The following is a 21,895-nucleotide window of genomic DNA, read 5'->3' on the forward strand; positions in this document are numbered from 1 at the left end:
GCTTTTTATAAGCAAAAAATATATTGTTTGTTAAAGAAAAATGAGTGTATACAAACACTGCTTTTGGTGGCAATTACCATTCTACCATACTGGCAAAAATATCCCCAAATTTCTAGGTCATTCACTCTATTGGAATAACATTTACTACTATTCCTATAGTACTTTAAGGTGTATAAAGCACTTAATTCAAAACAATCTTGTGAGGTAGATAAATGTCACTTTTTTGACAGCACAAATATAGACACCAATTACCCTTGGTCAACAAGATTAATAAATCAAGTTGTCTGGAATTGTTGCAAAATTATTCTGAAAAATAGATTAAATCACTACTTTAAAATGAAGTATCTAAAATGTGATCCATATCTCTTTGACCTATAAAGAATATGTATTAAAAAAGGAACCCTTTGTAGGAAAAAAAATTATTAAATATAAAATCTGTCTAAGCCATTTAAATCCAAATTACCATGGCTGCTAATCCCACAACAAAACTGGCTATATAATTTCATTCAGAAAAAAAAGCTTGCGGGTTGTTTTGTTTTGTTTTAATTTTCTAGAGGTCAAATTAAAACAAAGTGGATTTATAGGAAAAAGGAGAAAAGGTCATATTTACTAAAGAAAAAAAACTTATTTATAAAATGACATTTATATTGCACATTAAGGAAACACTTGACATAAATTATCTCTTTTGAACCCAACAACACTACTGTGATAAAAGGTACTACAAGTATTAATGTCTCCATTTGGCAGAAGAGAAAACAAAGGCTCAGAGAAGTTTCTGCCTCCAGTTTCAGCCCTCTATCCAAAGCAGCAAATTGTTTATTATTTTCTGAAGCAAAGGCAATTATCATAGAAAAATGAAAGCTTAAAAACCTAGGAAGTGAGGAAATGGGGAATGGTCTCATTTCAATAAGAATTTAATAGTCACCATTCAAATTATACTCCTCCAGACCTGTTTGAGGAAAAAAGTCTCCTTCTCCCCCCACCGCCTCAGGCAAACAAAAAATCACATGGCCCTGAGCTGGTCTCAATTAGGTCTGCTCCTAAGCTATGTCCATATAAGGGAGGATTGAAGAATTCTCCCTGTATCACCTCCCCCATTGGCTAAGAACCCAAAGAATAATTATGGAAATTAGGGTTAGGAATACTGTGTTCTGGTTAGCTCGGTTTTGCTTGTAGATTGTAACCCTTGAGTAATCCGACCATGGGGAGGGTCCATTCATGTTAGGGACTAGGGTTTAAAACGGGGCCTTTGAGCCTTTATTCTTTGCACCCACCAGCTACACACTGGGCTGCCCATTCTCGCGAGAATGACAATAAAAGAGCCTGACACATCACTGCTGCTGAGTTCCAGAGAATTACTGAGTAGGAGTTGTTTTCCTTACAGTACCCATCATCACCTGGCAGAGAGGTGGAGGACTCATATAAACAATATACATTTTCTGACATGGACAGTGTATAGACTTGTTTTGCTTGACTATGTCAATCAATCACAAGGTCCTCCCCCACTTCAATGGGGGGGGGGAGGGAATTGAAAGGGACTATCAATAATGATGCCCCAAAAAGGCAAAGAAAAGAAGGTCATTGAAGCCCTGTTAAAAATGCACAGAAGAGAACAGAACAAGGTTCAAAAGGAAACATAAACAGTGACAGGCTGCTTTAATTAATAGCAGCTAACATTATATGGTGCTTTAAAGTTTGCCAAGTGTTTACAAATATTAATTCATTTGGTCCTCACACCAACCCTGAGGGCATGTGCTATTATTAAAATACCCATTTTATAAATGAGGAAACTGAGGCAGACAGTGGTTAACTGATATGCCAAGGTCACACAGCTAGTTAAATGTGTGTGGCCACAGGTGACCTCAGATCTTACTGACTCCAGATCCAGCAGTCAGTACACCATTGCTCCTTTATCTAGCTGCCTAGCTTTGCAACTGTTGAAATTTTTTTTTTAATTCAAGCTGTACACAATAGAGATCCATTCTTCATATACAATCCTCTTTTTCTGTTCCTGTGATAATAAAATGTTCATGTTTGTTGATGTTTTTTTGAATTCAAAACAAAACAAAAAAAAGGCTACTTTTCCTAAAGTTTGAGGTCAAGGAAGAGCGCTAAAACCAGAGCTTGTGGCCACAGCAGAGCAGGGACCTTGATCATAGTTCCAGGGCCGAAAAAAGTATTTGTGGTCACTCACAGACCAGAGCACAGGTCAACAGAGGAGTAAATACACCTCTCCCTAGATCATACCATTTTGGAAGAACTGAAAACTTACAGGTACCCAGAATTATCTTTGAAAACAGCTGTGCGAAACCTCTGAAATTCAGGACAGTATCTCCTCTACTGTGGAAGCAGAGTTTCACTTTAGCACAAAGTTAAAAGTCAAGAAATAGGGTGGAAAATGAGCAAACAGCGGAAAAAAAATCCTGACTGTAGAAAGTTATGATGGTGACAGGAAGATGAAAACACCAACTTAGAAGACGATGACAAAGTCAAAACTGTAAGATCCAAAGCTTCAAAGAAAAATATGAAACAGTCCCAAGCCATGGAAGAGCTCAAAAAGGATTTTAAAAAATCAAGTAAGAAAGGTAGAAGAAAAATTGGGAAGAGAAATGAGACCGATGGAAAAAAAAATCATGAAAAGAATCAACAGCTTTGTAAAGGAAGAACAAAAAAATACTGAAGATAATAACATCTTAAAAAACATAATAGGTTAAATGGTAAAAGAGGCACAATAATCCAATGAAGAAAAGAGCACTTTAAAAAGCAGAGTTGGCTAAATGGGGAAAAAGATGTACAAAAATTCACTGAAGAGAAGAACGTGTTAAAAAACAATTAAAAAAAAAAACAGAATTAGTCAAATGGAAAAAGATGTAAAAAATTCAGTGAAGAAAAGAATTCTTTAAAAATTAGAATTGGACAAGTGAAATTGACAAGTCACTCAATGACACATCAAGAAACAATAAAACAAAATTAAAAGAATGAAAAAACGGAAAAAAGTGCAACATATCTCACTGGAAAAACTGACCTAGAAAATATATACAGGAGAGATAATTTTAAAACTATTGATCTACCTGAATGCCATGATCAAGAATAAAAGCCTATACATCATCTTTCAAGAAAGTATCAAGGAAAACCACCCTTATATTCTAGAACCAGAAGGTAAAATAGAAATGTAAAGAATATACTCATCACTTCCTGAAAGAGAGCCAAAAATGAAAACTCCCAGGAGTTAGCCAAATTCCAGAGCTCCCAAGTCAAGGAGAAGATCTTGCAAGCAGCCACAAACAAACAATTCAAATATCATGGAACCACAGTCAGGATAACACAAAATTTAGCAGTTTCTACATTAAAGCACTACAGGGCATGGAACATGATATTCCATAGGGCAAAAGATTTAGGATTACAACTAACAACCAGCTACCCAACAAAACTGTGTATAATCCTCCAGAGGAAAAAAAGGGCATTCAATGAAATAGAGGACTTCAAGCATTCCTGACTGAAAAGACCAGCACTGAATAGAAAATATGACTTTCAAATACAAGACTCAAGAGATGCATAAAAAGGTAAACAGGACAGAAAAATCATGAAGGACTCAATAAAGTTAAACTGTTTATATTCCTACTTGGAAAAATGATACTTTTAATTCAACATATATATTCAGTTGGGTATAGAAATATATATCTTACCTTACAGGAAAGTAGGAGGGAAAGCGATGGGGCTGGGAGGAACTGAGAAAGGAGGGCATATTGGAGAAGGTAGAGGTCAGAAACAAAACCTTTTTGAGAATGGGCAGGGAAAAAGAAGAGATAGAGTAGGATAAAAGGAATGGAGGGAAATCCATAGCAATTATAATTATGAAAAAATTTTTATAACAAAAACCTCATTTCTCAAATATACTGAGAACTGAGTCAAATTTATAGAAATAAGAGCCATTCCTCAATTGATAAATCGTCAAAGGATATGATCAGGCAGTTTTCAGATGAAGTAATCAAAGCTATCTAGTCATATGAAAAAATTATCTAAATCACTACTGGTCAAAGAAATACAAATTTAAAACAACTCTGAACTTACCACTCCACACCTATCAGATTGATCAATATGACAGAAAAGGAAAATGGGAAATGTTGGAGGGGATGTAGGAAAATTGAGACACTAATGTACTATTGAGGTCATGAACTGATTCAACCATTCTGGAGAACAATCTGGAACCATGCCCAAGGGAATATAAAACCATGCACACCCTTTTGACCAAGAAATACCACTACTAGATCTGTATACCAAAGAGATAAAAAAACCAAAATGGAAAAGAGCCTGTATGTACAAAAGTATTTATAGCAGCTCTTTTTGTGGTGGCAAAGGACTGGAAACTGTGGGGATTGTCCATCAATTGGGGAATGGCTGAAAAAGTTGTTGTATATGATTGTGATGGAATACCACTGTGCTACAAGAAATGATGAACAGGATGCTATCAAAAAACCTGGCAAGACTCACATGAACTGATGCAAAGTGAAATGAACAGAATTGGGAGAACACTGTATATAGCAACAGCAATATTATATTTTGATCAACTATGAATGACTTAGCTATTCTCAGCAATACAGTGATTCAATACAATTCTGAAGGACTTATGATGAAAAATGCTACCCATCCCCAGAGAAAGAACTGATGGAGTTTGAATGCACAGATACATACTTTTTCTTTACTTTAATTTTCTTGGGTTTTTTGTCTTGTTCTCTTTCACAACATGACTAACATGGAATATTGTACATGACTGTACATATATAACCTATATCAAATTGCTAGCCTTCTCAATGAGGGTAGGGAAGGGAGAGGCAAAGAACTCAAAAAAAAAAAACAAATGTTAAAAATTAAAAATAAATATTATTAATTTATTAATTGTTTTTAAAATGATACTACCCCCAAAAATCCAAAACAAATTTAAAAAACCCCAACCCTATGTGGAATGGGGGAAAAGGAAGGGCCATATACTATATTTCAAGAAATCAAGAATGAAAATTGCCCAGATTGAGTGGAAAAAAAGGGCAAAGTAAATTTCAAAAAAAATCTACCAATCGCCTTAAAGAAACTCCAAAATTAAAAGCCCCAGGAATGTCATAATCAAATTCAGAGCTCCCATATTAAAGTATCCAGAAAGAAGCATATCAAGTACCAAGGAAACATTTTCTTCTTTTACGAATGTTAATTTTAAAAAAAATTAATCTCCCACCTATTTTCTCCCCTCCATCCTCACTTGGGGAGAGGAGCACGAAACCTTTGCAATAAATATGCACAGTCAAGCAAAACAAATATGGACCATGTCCCAAACCTCTATTTCTCATTCTGCACACTGAGTCCACGTTTGGTGGATAGCATGCTTCATCACTAGCCCTCTCAGTCTGCAGTTGGCCTCTTCAATGATCAGAGTTCTTATGATTTGCAAAGTTGTCTTTTAATATTGTTGTTACTATATACAGGTTGTTCTCCTGGTTTTCACTTTTCTCTATCAGTTCACAGAAATCTTCTGTCTTTTTCTGAGAACAGCCCTTTATCCATTCTTATAACACACATTCATAAACTGTAACTGATTCAGCCACTTCCCAACTGATGGGCACTCCCTTATTTTCAAATGCTTTGCCATCACAAAAAAAGCTGTTACATTAATTTTTTTTTTTAAACCACAAGGATCCCTTTTACTCTTTCTTTGATCTCTTTGGGTCAAAGGGTATGCACAGTTTACTAACTTTTAGCTTTCAAGACTGGCTGTATCATTTGACAGCACTACAAAGAGGGCATTAATGTACTTGTTTTTTCCAAAACTCCCCTAAGATTTCTTATTTTCCTTGCCACCTTTGCCAATCTGATGAATATGAGGAGGAAGTTCAGAGTTGCTTTAATATGCAATTCTTTAATGATTAATGATTAGTAACTTTTTTCAAATGATATTTCAGATTTCTTCCCTTGAGAACTGCCTGTATATATCCTCTGACAATTTATCAATTGGTAAATGGTTCTTATTTGTATAAATTTGAATCAGTTTCTTATGTATTTTAGAAATAAAACCGAAGTCAGACAAATTTGCTGTAATGATTTTTCCCTGGTTACCCATTTCCCTCTCTACACTGGGGGTGTGTGTGTATATGTGTGCGCGCGTGCAATTTTCTTTAAAATTTATGTAATCAAAATTGTTCATTTTATCTTCTGTGATGCTCACTAAATACCTGCTTGGTCACGACCTTGCCCTCTATCTGCAGATCTAAAAGAAAAATTTTTTGTTGTTCCTCTAATTTGGTTATGAGATCACCCTATCTAAGTCATCTATCTTATGTTGGTATATGGTGTGAGATGTTGGGTCTCTACCTAGTTTTTGGACCTGGAAGATTTCACTAAAAACCAGAGGGAATCTTAAAATGACAATATAGGCTTATAATCAAGAATAACTGATACCACAAAGCTGAGCATAGTCCTAAAGAGGGAAGAAAATTAACCTTTTATAGAAGAGAGAAGAAACCTAGAAAGATAAATTTATCTGAGCAATTAGAGCTTTATAATGGAGTAATGCTCATTAACTGAGGAAGAAAAAATATGTCCCTTCAGAATCTTAATGTCTTCAAAGGATACTGAAGAAGTTAAGTGAGAAACAGGTCCTACAGCTGGAATGATCCTGCTCTAAGGATTTGAAGAAACAAAGAAAGGAGGGGAAAAGGAGGAATATACTAAGTGTAGAAAGCAGCAAGGAGGAGGTAGAATTTGTTACTTCTCATAATTAGGGTGTGTGAGAAGAATATACAAACATTTAGGAAGGTTGAGAGTGGGCATCAAATGAACCTTACTCATAAGACAAAAGCGTTTTGAGCATATACCTCTCCCCGCAACAGTTTACTATAGAAATACATTAAAATCAACTGAGAAACAATCATGGATGGGGGGTGGAGTGGGGGGAGAAAAGAACTAGAATCTAAAGGATTGCCTCTTAGACAACTGGAGCATAGCTGAACAAATTGTGGTTTAAGAATGTAAAGGAATATTATTGTGCAATTAGAAATTATCAAAGAGACAATCTCAGAGTATCCTTTATCCCTGAAGCTCCCTCCTCTTATTGGTGAATTCTTCCCTGGAAATTCTATTTGATCAAGTGCTCAGCCAAGCAATTCTTACTTATCTCCTGGATCTACCCTGACTCTCCAGATACTTTCCCTCTACATAGAGCCACCTGCTAACCTCTCTGCATCTCCCTTTTATGTGATGTCTTTCTTCATTGGAATATCAACTTCTTGAGAAGAGGGACTGTTTGTATTTGTATTCTTACCACTTATTTTCCCGACACATAGTAAACACTTCTTGTTGTTTGTCCTTCGTTCCAGAAGAGGATGATGACATAAAGTGATGTCATGACTTGCAATGAACTGGATTTAAGTCAGGGAGGGCTGTGCAAGGTCACCAACTTAATGCTCTCCTCCAGAGCCATTTGAGTTCAGTGGTAAGATATATATCGGGAGGACTGGAGATGGCCCCAGATGTTTAAGGCAATTGGGGGTTAAGTGACTTGTCCAGGGTCACACAGCTAATAAGTGTCTGAGGAGAGATTTGAACTCAGGTTCTCCCAATTTCAAGGCCAGTGCTTTATCCACTGTGCCACCAAGCTGCCCCCAGTAAACACATAATAAATAAATGCTTTTACCTATCTTGATGTAAAGTCAACAACAAAAGTAAGGAAAAAATTTATACAAGGATAACAACACTATTAAGAAAAACAAATTTGGGGCAGCTAGGTGGCACAGTGGATAGAGCACTGGCCCTGGAGTCAGGAGGACCTGAGTTCAACTCCAGCCTCAGACACTTCACACTTACTAGCTATGTGACCTTGGGCCAGTCACTTAATCCCAACTGCCTCACCCCCCCCCCCCGAAAAAAAAGAAAAACAAATTCAAAAGACTTAAGGACACTAATCAAAGCTGTAATTAGAATCATCATCATCAACTGGAACTTATATAGCACTTAAAGGTTTGCAAAGTTTTTATAAATATTACCTCAATTAAATAATCATGTCTACAGAGAACCTATTGCCTCCTCTTAACAGAGAAGTGATGGACACAAGGCGCAGATACATTTGTTTTGCTTGATTCTGCTTATTTATTAGAAATGCCACTCTCTTTATTAGTCTTGGCAAATTGAAGAGTTGTAGACGGAAGAAAAGAGGAAGTGACGCCAAAAAAATAATAAAAGGGCATTATAACATTTTTGTCTTTTTAAATGCACGGAAGATAACAGAATGAAGTTTAGAAGGAAGCACAGACCAGCAGGAAAGTTTTGAGAGTAATGTGTAGAATTTATTGTATATTTTTTCAAATCTATCAAGGTTAAATGGAAACTGACAGTTTCATACAAAACCTTCTTTATGTTCTGCTGCATGAACAGGAACGTTTTTTTTAGTGTTTAAGTTCCAAGTAAAAACATAAAATTTTAAAACAAAAGATAACTCTTAATCATTTTAAGGGAAAATGAGGGAGAAAGAAAAAAGCAATCATTGTTTGTATGTCATAAGATTGCCAACCTCTGCTTTAAAACAAGGGCCTCAAAGACCCCACTAGATCACTGGATTAAAGGCTATTTTCTCTGTTGCTCTATATAACTTCCAAATGTATACAAGAGGAAATTTATTAAAAGAACTGGGACAATCCAAAAACTTTGACACAAAAAAGTGCAATGGTTACTAAACACCCCATCTAAATCAAAATCAAAATGGATTTTAAACAGAGGCTCTAGTTCACCCTACAGATAGACTGAACGCATTAAATTGTAGAATCTTATGGAGTAAAAGGAAAAAAAGGCGGGGGTGCAGGGCACAGCAGCATAAATAGATGCCCCCTAAGGTCCTTTCTAGTTGTAAAGCTGTAATGTCATGATCCTTTCCAAGAACAAAGTTTTGGTTATAAATGTCACATGATTTCCATTACATGTATGGTTACCCATTCTTTCATGGTTTTAAATACCCCAGAACAACCCCCTCACCCTCATGCTCAAATATGCAGAACTATGAATAGCTAAGAATTGCTTCTGATATAGAATTAACTAAACACAAGTCAGAAGATGAGAACTTACCAGAATTACAGGATACCTGCTGTGGGGGTGGATGTGTCTGATGTGCTAACGACTGATGCTGATGATTCGGATGATGCTGTATGTGTTGATGTGGAGACGGATGCTGGGGGTGTGGAGACTGCAGCTGGTTGTGTTGTTGTGGGTGTGGTGCTGGATGCTGAGGACGCTGTGGATGCTGTGATAAACCATGCGGTCGATGGGGAGGATGTGGAGATGGTTGTGTGTGCATCTGGGGGTGAGACAAAGAAACTTGCGCCACAGAATTATTGGCAGTAGCACCAAGACCACTGCCGTGGCTGTTCGATAAGCTGCTTTGGCCACTATGTTGGTGAGAGCTCACGGTATTGCTGGGAGAGTGCTGATAGGAACATGAAGTATGGGGTGGCTGGGATGATTCAGAAGGGATGCTCATCAAACCTAAAAATAGTAAAGAGAAAGACTTTTTGGTCATGTTTTTTGTACAGAATATTTCTTTAAAATTTACCCAAGAGAAGTACACACACACACACACACACACACACACACACACACACACACGGATGGTGTGATCTTTGGACATGGGCTTTACCACCTATTTTCAGGAAGACCTTCTGAAAGCACAGAAGAACTTAGCTTTAATAGGAATGGGGGGGAGCAGTTCCTCCCCATAACCCACATGGAGGAATCAAGCTTTTTAAAACACTGGAATAACTACTTCATGTATCACATAGTTTCATCTTACTGCAAAAGGTTTAGGGCCATGCACTACAAACCTCGCTACATTACAAACCTCATTTCACATGCTCTAAACAATATTTTAGGTTTTAAGAAGTACTGAGGTTATCCTGGGATGGTTCATCTTGACCAGAAATTCCCTGAGGACACATGATTATTAATCTGTGAGTATGTGTTTTTTAGGGTAGGGAAAAGGAGGAACTGGAGTTCACTGTGCCTCCTAGGTCAGCCCTTAAGTTAAAATTTACTCCCAGAGAGACTTTTTTTTTGGGGGGCAGGGCAATGGGGGTTAAGTGACTTGCCCAGGGTCACACAGCTAGTAAGTGTCAAGTGTCTGAGGCCGGATTTGAACTCAGATACTCCTGAATCCAAGGCCGGTGCTTTATCCACTGCGCCACCTAGCTGCCCCCATTTTTTTCTTTTTAAATTTTTATGCATTTTTCCCAATTACATTTAAAAACAATTTTTAACATTTGTTTTTATAAAACGTTGAGTTCCAAATTTTTTCCATCCTCCTCCTCCTCCCTCCTCCTTGAGAGGAGAGACACTTTTCAAATGAGAAATAGTATGTACAGAACATTCTGACATACCCTAGGGCATTAGGTATCCTGGGAGGCAGCCAGCTATTATTATGTTGTTGTATTAGTCTTTTGGGAGGTAAGGGGTAAGGGCAATCAGGGTTGAGTGACTTGTCCAGGGTCACAGTTAGTTAAGTGTCGGAGGCCAAATTTGAATTCAGGTCTTCCTGACTGCAGTATTCTATCCGCTGCACCACCTAGCTGCCCCTTGCCTTAATCTTTAACACACCGAGGACCAAGCATTTGTAATATGTATTCTAACTTCCCAACTTCTTATATTCTTCTCTCTTGTAAATAATATGTTCTTGGCTCTTTTTCACCCTCCCATCTACAGTCAGTTCCCTGAAATAAATGCCTTTTTAATTAGGCCACTTTTCTTTTACTTCCTCCATAAGTTTCAATGTACTGAGAAACAGGCTATATACTACACCAAAGTATATCAGAACAGGCTTTTCAAGGTAAAAGTATTAATCCCTAAAATATTCCTTCAGTAAACATTAGTTGACAATTAAATACAACTAGTATTATTTTTCAACTAGTAACATGGCTTCCCATTTATTATGCTACATTCTCTTTTTGAGCAAAACGCTTCAGGATTTTAATCTCTTGTTTTTCCATTGTTTTCTTACCTCTTTCATGACAACACATATATTATGCTTATGTACTCCCTCTCCAATTTCCATGTTATTATTAAGACAGAAGCTATCTTCTACTTACCAACTTTAACCACCTATTGTGGCAAAATCCACGTCACTCCATGAAGCCCTTCTTCAATCGTCAAGTCCATGAGACCAAGTACAAGTAGGTGAAACAAAGCCAAGTCAACTCATATGATTTGCCTCATTATGCAACTGACATGTACACAATTGTCTAAAGTACCTGGTGTCAGACCAAACATATTTGGCTTACAGAAAGAAGCACCATTTTAACAAACAACATCTGGTTCTATAATAATAAGGCTATTTTCACATCCCAGCAGATGGACTATGATAACAGTATTTTACTGATTCAGACACAATGTATTCTATTAAATGGAAAAATATTGTGCAGTAGCCCAAGTTCCTTCTGGAGTCAAGATATTTGATAAAAATACCGTTGCCATGATTTGTAATATTTGCCAATATCTGAGTACAATATAAAATATTAAAACTGGCAGTTCTGGCAAAGACTGTGTTGGTGCTGGATAAAGGAGAGAGCTGATTCTTGAAACTGGAGAGCTAACAGCTAAAAGTGATCATCAAGGTGATTCACAAAGGAGGGGAAAGAGACAGGTGACTGTAACGATTGGAATGACGCCACCTGCTGGAGACTTACTGTAGGAAAGCTCCAACATGAGGAGAAGGCCTCTGAGGGCAGGACCATGAGTCTTTTCTTTGGCATCAGGAAGTGACGTTTGCTTGTGGGACGAAGAAGGGGGAGCCTGGCGTGCTGGCTCACGCTTTTTCCTGGGGACTCTGGTGGAGAAGAGAGCTAAAAATGTGCTCTCCCTTTAATAGATAGAAGAATCTAGGCCTTTCTCTCTTTACCAAATTCTTATTCTCCTTAATAAATGCTTAAAAGCCTAACTCTTGCTAAAGCTTATAATTGATTGGCGACCACTCATTAGATATTTTAGACAGAATAGCTAGAATATTAGCCTTACACGATCACAGTTCAAGAGCTAGAAGGGATCTTAAAGGCTATCTATCCCTAGATGGCCTTGTTTTACAGATAAAGAAACAGAGGCCCAGGGAAGTTCAATGACATAATTTATTGGTAATAAAATCAGAATGACAGAACTAGAAGAGACCTTAGAGATCTAGTCTAACTTCCTTCCTTCCTTCCTTCCTTCCTTCCTTCCTTCCTTCCTTCCTTCCTTCCTTCCTTCCTTGTGTAAGTAAGGAAACTCGAGGACAGGGAAGAAAAAAGACTGACCCTGGGTCACACAGCTCCTTAAGAGGCAGAGTCTGACTTAGAAGGCCAGTCATCTGATTTCTGATCCGGTGCTCTTTTCATTATGCCACAATGAAATCAGTGTATGTCCTTTAGGTATTGTCACTGATGTTATTTTAAGATCAATCTGGGGGCAGCTAGGTGGTGCAGTGGATAGAGCACCGGCCTTGGATTCAGGAGTACCTGAGTTCAAATCCAGCCTCAGATGCTTGACACTTACTAGCTGTGTGACCTTGGGCAAGTCACTTAACCCCCACTGCCCCGAAAAACAAAACAAAAGAAAAAGAGATCAATCTACTTAAATTACAGTCAGCTAAGGAATCTGCATGTTTTTAACCCTCTATTACACAAGAGAACGCTAAATATAATATAGCAGCTCAAAAAGGCATCTTTTCATATGCACAGACAATCTAATTTAAACTCAATGCCTTGAACTTGAACTTTAAACCTTGAAATCAGTCATTGAAGCAATCCAACTTAATCTGTCACTGACATGTGTAGAAAATAGTAAATGATGCAATAGCTGAGTTGAAGCATAAACAGATACTCTGCAAAGTAACTTTAACCATTTTTCAAACGCCAAACTGGATCTGTTCATGACTCACAATGCCAGGAACAATTCAACTGACATGAAAGTGATCATTCTGCATGTGCACAATATTCAAGGAAAAGGTGCTGATGGATGAAGCAGAGATTAGAACTCCATGATGCTTCTTTTTAAGCAAAGCCATGTTAGCTGACTGGTGTCAATACTGATGCGGGCAGAGCCCTGAGTTGGGCACTACCAAATCCTTATGCCTATACCTTTGCTGAACCCTAACATACAAATCAAATCAATCAACCAATCAATCAATATTAATATCAGTCTCTCTCTCTTTCTCACACACACACACACACACACACACACACACACACACACACACACACACACACACACACACGATGTACTTTCAATGTCCCAAGAACGCCTGTTCCTTAACTACAGACTAACAACAACTTTGATGAGTAGGAAAAGATACCAAATACCCTGTGAAAATATTTTTTAAAATGCAAAAACTCACCTTGTTGGCTAAGTGACTGCTCAAAAACTGACTTATAAAGGCTTCGAAATGAGGCACTAAGATCTTCAAAATTATATTCTGAGAAAAGTAGTTGTTTGTCTCGTTCTGGGATGGCATACTGTGGCTGCTGCTGAGGAGTTAGTGACTGAGAGACTGGTTCTGGATGGTTTGTCACCTAATGTTAAAAGAAAATACTACTGATTCTAGGCTCTACATTTGAGTTTATTCATTAAAAAACAACAACAACTAAACAGTGGTTCACATTGCTAAGAGAATGTAATCCAAAGGGTTGGGAGGGAACCCCATCCTCACTAAATTGGCTGTCATATGATATCCTTATCACAGGGACCATCCTGTGTTATCTCTGGCTTCGGTGCCAAATATGAGGCACAAACTGGACGTCATTAATCACCAGTAACCCTGTGAGTTAGGCACTGTCCCAGAATCAGCACACGATCAATATCAAGTACCTCCCACATGCCAAAAGGGATTAGGACCCTGATGTATTGCTCTTTAAACATGACTGGGTTCTGTCCTATTAGTTATAGCAGCCAACTATATATACCAAAGCCCTTTCATCTACTCAATAATGGCACTGTGTCATTATTTTTTCCACTGCTATTGATTACCTTACCTTTGCTAAAATTAAAAAAATATTTTTATATAAGGTAGGATTTGCAGTGTCAGATTTCACTGTGATGAAATAAAATTAACTTAATATCTAATTTATGGCTTCATTCAAGTCCAACTGTCCAAGCACTATAGGTAGGGTAAAAACTATAAAATACTGCTTCTTGGTAAGCAGGAATGGAAACTGTCACACTACTGGACAACTTGGAAGTTTTGTGACATCTATTTCTAGTGCAGCCACTGCCTTAAAAAGCAATGAACTGGGGCAGCTAGGTGGTGCAGTGGATAAAGCACCAGCCCTGGATTCAGGAGTACTTGAGTTCAAATCCGGCCTCAGACATTTGACACTTACTAGCTGTATGACCCTGGGCAAGTCACTTAACCCCATCGCCCCGCAAAAACCAAACCAAAACAAAACAAAAAGCAATGAACCTTTATTTACCTCCCTCTCTACTTCTGGGAGACAGGAGGACATACTAAGGAGAAAACAAGAAAAAGGAGGGAGTAAAAATAAAGTAACTAGGTACAAACTCAAAGAGAAAACTAAAGGAAATAGAAGGAAAATGTAAGGGATCAGTGACTTGAATTCTTAAAATTTAAAATATAATGATCCTTTATCACAAAGCAATGAAAAATACTACCTAAATTTAATTTTTAAATGACCTATTTTTAGGAGTCTGAATTAAGAAATGAAAACTGTTTAAATGCAGTTTAACATTATACTGTATCAAAAATAATAGAATATTTAGATTAAAAATTACAATTCTGATTGATTACATGGTCCATTACCTTCAAAGTTGTTGAAACTGAAACTAAGAACAATTCAGCCAATACTTGAAAATGATCTACATTCAAGGCAATATGCTCTGAATTACTTGAGCACAACCATTTTTATTTATTTATTTATTTTTTTGCGGGGCAATGGGGGTTAAGTGACTTACCCAGGGTCACACAGCTAGTAAGTGTCAAGTGTCTGAGGCTGCACAACCATTTTTAAAATCAAGTTACAAATAACCACCTAAGTATGCATTTGGGATCATCATCTAGGAAGGAAGTAGTTTCCCAAAACCTATTCATAACTTCCTAATTGTGTATCTCTACATCTAAAGCAGCCCCTCTTCACATTTAATCTGTATTTTCTACTGAGTTTAGTTCTAAGTTCTAATTGTGAATTAAAGTATGAAGAGTATTTCAATAAGCTTACTGGTGTATAGCTGTGCACACTTCCAACGCTGTTCAAATTAACAGATGCCAAACTCTGGTCCGAGAGACTGTTGTTAAGGCTACTGCGTGGACTGTCACTGCCATCCTGATCAGGATTATATAATGTTACCTAGAGTGCAAAAAACAAATATTTGGACAAAGATCAGCTAAAATGGCATACACTACTTTATATGGCAACTCTACCAGGGTACTCTAAGATAGAATATCCACATGCAAAACAACCAAAACCAATGTAATCATTTAATAAGGTTCAATTTCAAAAACAGGTCTGGGTTACAAAGAATGTTTTTTAAACAAATACATATTTACAGCTCACTCTGCTAAACCCTTAATGTGGTCATGAAGAGTTGTACACGACTGAAAAACAACCCAACAACATCAACAGCTTTCCAAGATGGCCCAACAAAACAATGCAGACCATATATCACCAAGAAAAAACTTCAAGTAAGCTTTCCTGTTAGGCCCTTTCCCCAATTCCTCCACATAGAATTTTACTCTTGTCAACTTCTCATAGACACTAAACAATACCTAATTCAGGGAACACAAATGCAATTTGTTGGGAAAGTATGATCTTCATTCCCTATTAATACAGTGACATTCTAGTTTATATATCAAATTTCTTTAAGTTAGATTAAGAACAGTTGGTCTGCCAGCGGGAGAAAAAAAAAAATCACACCTGATGCCAGAGGTTCTGGAATAGTAGAGATGAAAGTCTATATTCTGGAATACAAGCAATTCCTCAAGATAAGCTGAAGACTGAAAACTATCTCAATGTACAGGAATGATAGGCTCAAACAAACCAGATAAAATTTATTAGGGATAAGTGAAAAGTCCTGCATTTCAGTTCAAGGTATCAACTGCATGAGTTCACCATGTTACAGATCTATTTTAATAGCAGTTCTAACAAAAAGGTCTTAGAAATTTTAATTACTCAGGGTTTCAGCAGGGTGAAGATGCCAAAAGAGTTAATGGGACCCAAAGACGTGCTAAGAGAAGGATACATAATAAGAGAAGGAATACGCACGCACGCAGAATAGAATGGCTGATCTTTTATTCTTTCTGTTAGCACTACTAGTCAGTTATCACTGAAAAGTTGTGAATCCTGGGGCAGCTTGGTGAACACTGGACAGAGTACCAGGAAGACCTCAGTTCAAATCCAGCCTCAGACACTTAAGTCACTCAACCTCAACTACCTCAAAAAACCCAGCAAAACCCAGAAAATTGTATCCAGTTCTGGGTACCACATTTTCTCAGAATCAGTGAGAGGACAGAAAATAATGCCATATATGGATTGGCTGGGGGTAAATGGACACATTTAGATATAAAAAAGAAAATACTTAGGGGAGGGACCTGATTACTGTAGTCAAATATTTGAAAGACTGTCTTCTGCAAATGAACTAAGTTTATTCTATATGGCTAAAGAAATCAGAATTAATACCAAGGAGTAGACATTAGAGCAAATTCTAAGAAACAGAACTATCTTGAAATGGAATGCACTACCTATACTGGTATTATTTAAATAGAGAATGGCATGGTGAGAGACTAAACTAGATGACCTCTAAGTCTCCTTTCAACTCTAAAGATTCCACGATTAACTTTAAAACTGTATGATACAGGTTACAAAAAGAAACCCAGAAAAGTAGATCAGTGAAATGAATAAAAAAAGCAATAATAAGATATCAAATTCAACAGTCCAATGTTCAGTAAACTCTAAAACATACACTACTTGGGAAAGGATCCCCTATTTTAAAAGAACTGCTGTAAAAACTGGAAAGAAGTTTGGGGAAAAAACAGGTTTTAACCAACATTTTATACCATAAACCACAAAAATTTCCAAATGGATCATATATAACCTAAACATTAAAAAAAAACTCCAAAAACTTTTTTTTAAAAAAATGGGAACACAAACAAACACATTTTACAACCATGGTTAAGGAGGAAAAAATAAGGGATAGAGATCACAAAAGAGAAAATAAACAATTTTGACCACTTAAATTTTTTTTTTTTGCATCACCAAAACCAAGATATCTAGGATAAAGAAAGTGAGAAACTGGGGTGGGGGGGGAGAATTATCACCTTTTTATCCAAGATGTATAAGTAACAAAAATATTTAAGACTAAGAGTCATTCTCCAAAATTGTTCTCAAAAGAAGAATCACCAACTACTAGAAACCATATGAAAGATTGCTCTAATCACTAATGAGGGAAATGAGAATTTTTTAAACTCAGGCTTTATTTCACACTTATAAAACTGGTAAAGATGATAAAAAAAAAAAGCAGAAAGAATCATTGTTGGTAAGGCTAAGTGGATAAAGCATGGTAATACACTAGTGGTGGAACTAAGAATTATTCCAACTATGCTAGAAAACAATTTGGAATTATGTGAGGAAATGTCACTAAACTGTTCCTAATTCCCTTTAACCCAGAGATCGCACCTCTGATCTTATAATCCCCAAAAAGAGTAAAGGGAGAAAGAAAGGTTCCATAAAAATCAACATATTTATAGCATCACTTTTTGGTAGCAAAAAAATCGGAAACAAAGCGTGTACTCCCTCCTAGATGGGAGAACAGCTCAACAAACTAAGACAGAACTAACAAATGAAACAAACGAACGAATGAATAAATAGATGGATAAAACAGAATAAGTTTTACTCCATATCAAATGACAAATATAAGGAATTTATATAAATATGGTCAGAAACAGAAAAACATGGAAGAGAGTATGTAGTACTGCAGAGATCTGGATGGAGTCAGAGTACCTGGATTCAAATCCTGCCTCTGATGCTTACAATCTGTAATTAGGTAATGAGGGGAACATAAAGAGATACATTTTACAACCCTGGTTAGGATATTAGGTATCTAATATTAGGTAACTCATTTAACTTCCTTGGGTCTCAGTTTCTTCATCTATAAAATGAGGGGGTTGAACTTGTTGCCTTCCAAGGTCCTCCTTCCAGTTCTAAATTTATATGCATATTAATATACATTTAATTATTATAACATAAACAAAAACACGAAGATAAAACTGAACACTTGTAATGTAATGAATGATCTTGGCTCCAGAAGAGGTGAGGAAATGTAATCTCCCTTCATTATGGAAAGGTGAGGGTCCACAGGGAAAGACCATTACTTAAACTATCAGATAAAGTTGTTAAACTATTTTTCTCTGTTACTGGGCAGCTGAACTGAGGGGAAGAACATATAGAAATTATTTCAAGTTTTTAAAAAACTCATCAACAAAAGTTTTTCAAAGGACTATAAAACTCAGTCACATTATTCACTATTATAAACCAAAAAGGTAACAATGCCTCCAGGACTAGGAGACACAGCAATTTAAAGTTAGGAAAACCCTACTGCTCTTCTTGCTAAATAGATGGCAAGGAGACAACAAAATTATTTCTTTTTAAAAAAGGAGAGAGGTCAGCTCCCTGACTGGAATGATAGCGTACCCCAATCCCGATACCCACAGGAGATATTTTGCATAGAGAATTATGGGTACACAGATCTTATACATACTCGCCTAAAAGTTTGAAGCCCTATTACCTCAGATTCTACTGAAACTAGAAGCCCTTTTAAGTGCTGATGCCCCCCAAAAAATACACAAGAAAGAAAACTACAATAAAGAATTAGGAAGTGAATAAAGAAAACTTGATAGCAGGTCTGGACTCTGTGCTGAGCAGTAATAGATATGTTTCCAGACATGACCAATTCTTTGATTTGTTCTGTGTTACTATACTTCTTTATTACAAGAGAGAGCTTCTAATGGGGCAGAGTAGATGAGTAGGTTAAATGGTAAGGATAGAGATGCAAAAAAAGTACATCAATAAAACATGGGGAAAAGAAGAAAACGAAAAGAAGCTCAAAATGGGATAGATAGGAATCTGTTACTATACTGTTAAATTTAACATATACTTTAAAAAATGATAGCTAAATACTTCTTGTAAGCATTGGGACAGATTTTTGATCCAGAGCTTCTCTGAATAATTAAAATGCTATGACATAGCATGCAATAACAAATATGTTACTGGCAATTTTGCTAGCCACCCAACTCTCTCAACACAATTTCTCTATTATCTATTGGTGTCCCCTACTTATTCATACTCTTTTTTCCAATACCTATAGCATATGGAACACTGTACCAGTCACAATGCCACAAATGACACAAAATAAACAGAAGGTTGATTCCTGCCTTCAAGGATGATATATCCTCAAGATTAAGTTTGAGGGTAGAGAAAACAAATATATTCTTGAAATAATTTGGGAACTATGACAGTACCATCACTGTCTCTCATTCCATTTGTGGAGATATACTGGCACATTCTGAAGAGGAACAGCAAGAAGAACAGTTTGATTGAATCATTGTGTATGGTAAAAAGAAGAATGCATATTAAGGCTGAAAGGATAAGCTGGGGCCATATTGTGAAGGAATTTAAATTCCAAACAGAGCAGTTTGTATCTGACATTAAGAGTTTATAGGAAGGCACAGCAGTTTATTGCCTAGAATAATGAAACTGTCAGATCTATGCTTTACAAAAAATCATTTTAGCACCTATGTAGAAGGCAGATGGACTGCAACAGTCCATTAGAGGTAATGAGAACCTAAACCAAGATGATGACCATGTGAACAGAAAGGAAATGGATGTGAGGCACTGCGGCAGTAGAAATGTCATAACTTGTCAAATGAGAGAACATATGGGGTGAGGCAGAGAAAGGATTTTGATAATAGTCTCTGGTTGTAAACCTGGATGAGTGAAAAGGATTGTGGTGTCCTTCAACAGAAATTAAGTAAATTTAGAAGAGAGGTTAGTTTTAGGGGAAATATTTAATGAGTTCTATTTTGCACTTGAGTTTAAACTGCCTTTGAACATCAAGTTTGAAATGTGATATATAGATCTAAAAGTCTTGCATAAAGGTGGTCATTTAATGAGACAGACAGAAAGACAGAAGTCCCTAACACAGACAAAGTCTTAGAGTATACCCACCAATTCATGAAAGTGATATAGGGGATAAATCAGTAAAGATAGGGAAGTAGCCGTCATGCAGCTAAGAAAAGAACCAAAACAGAGTAGTGTCAGAAAATCCTAGAAAGGAGAGAATATCCAGGAAAAGAAAGCACTTAACCTTCTAAGCATCCAAGGCTGTAAAGGGATCAAAAAAGCAAGAAAAGTAAGGGAAAAGGCATCAGATATGGCATTTAAGGGAATGAAGAGAGCAGTTACAGTTGAGTGATGAGGTAGAAAGCCAGGCAGCAAAAGGCTAAAAAGTGAATGAGAGAATAAAAAGTGAACAAGTACAGACTGCTCTTTCTAGGAGTTAGGCTATGAAAGCATGAAAAGTGGGAAAATGTGGTGTATGTACAATGGATAGCTGGTACATAATATATATGAAAGGGATCACACTATGAGACACAGATGGAAAGACAAAACATAAGGCCTTGAATATCATACAAAAGAGCTTAAGTTTTCCTTAGTTGGGAATGCATAAGGCATGCTTAACTCCTTGCCCCACCCCCCACCCCCAAAGTTTGGTGGAGATGAATGACAAGTCTAGAAGGAAAAATAAAATAAATCTGGTAGTGATCAGAATTAAGGAAAAGAGGGAGGAAGAATGAAAACAAAAAAGATCTGCTGGGAGGTTTTTGCAATTGTCCAGGAAGGTAGGAAAGAAAGCCTATACTAAAGCTGTGGCTGTAGAAGTAATGATGGAATTTGGGAGATGTTAAGGAGGCAGAACAGACAGAACTTGTTAACTAATTAAGTGGGATAAAGAAAGGGAAAGGTCAAAGGTATTAGTAAGGTATCAAGCATGGGAGCTGGGGAAATGGCATGACAATGGATAGAAATAATGAAGTCAGAAGTAAACATAGCTTTAGGGGAAAAGATAAGAAATTTGTAGATGCTGAGGTACTAGTGGAACAATTAGGCAAAACTATTCTATGAATAGATGGAGATATAGATCTAAAGTCAATAAGAAACATCTTTGCTAGAGGCACAGATATGGGAATCCTCTACATAGTGGTGATAAATGAAACCAAGGGAATGAATGACATTTCCAAAAAAAGTACAGAAAAATGGGATGGGGGGGGGGGGGCGGGATGGAAAAGCTCAGAGACTCTAAGGGTAGGGACTAACCACAAGATCAATGGCAAGCTCCTGGAGTCCTTAGTCATAATATCTGCTCCATAGAAGCCTCATCACCCCTGGAGAGGGCAGTGGGGCTCAAGGTCAGTGGCGAGAGGGTTATGGGGTCCAAATTCAAAGGTCAGGAACATAAGGATCCAAGGAAGGAGCAGTTGAAAAGGCAGAAAGAAATCCAGGAGTGACTCTAAAACCAAGAGAATGTGTCCAAAAGGGACATATGGGTCCAATGGTTAAATGCCACAAAAGTCAAAAAGGGTAAGAGCTGAGAAAAGGCCAATGGACTTGTGAAATGGGTCATCTTAGGGTAACCTTTTCAGGCTTACCAAGGGTTGAGGTGGTGGGGAAGTACTTCCACTTCATATAATGTGTAAAAAGAAAATGTTTTAAAGAAGTTTGACATACAAAAGGAAGAAAAGGATGAGATGGTATTTAAATATTGTAGAGAAGCTAACTTTTTAAGTATTTAAGAAACCTGAGAATATTTCCACGAAATTTTCCAGGAGCAAAGAAAGACTGAA

General features: G+C 37.0%; 1 protein-coding gene across 4 annotated transcripts in view; it reads right to left on the reverse strand.

Annotated features, from left to right (window-relative positions):
• Positions 1-21,895, reverse strand: part of FOXJ3 (forkhead box J3) — a 145,953-nt gene that overhangs the window by 13,400 nt on the left and 110,658 nt on the right. For all 4 annotated transcript variants that reach the window (XM_043996004.1, XM_043996005.1, XM_043996002.1 and 1 more), the window contains 3 exons: positions 15,219-15,347; positions 13,385-13,559; positions 9,100-9,516 (listed from right to left, as the gene is read on the reverse strand). In XM_043996004.1, coding sequence (XP_043851939.1) covers positions 9,100-9,516; positions 13,385-13,559; positions 15,219-15,347 — 721 coding nt within the window. The remainder of the gene's footprint in view (positions 1-9,099; positions 9,517-13,384; positions 13,560-15,218; positions 15,348-21,895) is intronic.

This window comes from Dromiciops gliroides, chromosome 3 (assembly GCF_019393635.1).
Source record: "Dromiciops gliroides isolate mDroGli1 chromosome 3, mDroGli1.pri, whole genome shotgun sequence".
NCBI classification, from domain to species: domain Eukaryota; kingdom Metazoa; phylum Chordata; class Mammalia; order Microbiotheria; family Microbiotheriidae; genus Dromiciops; species Dromiciops gliroides.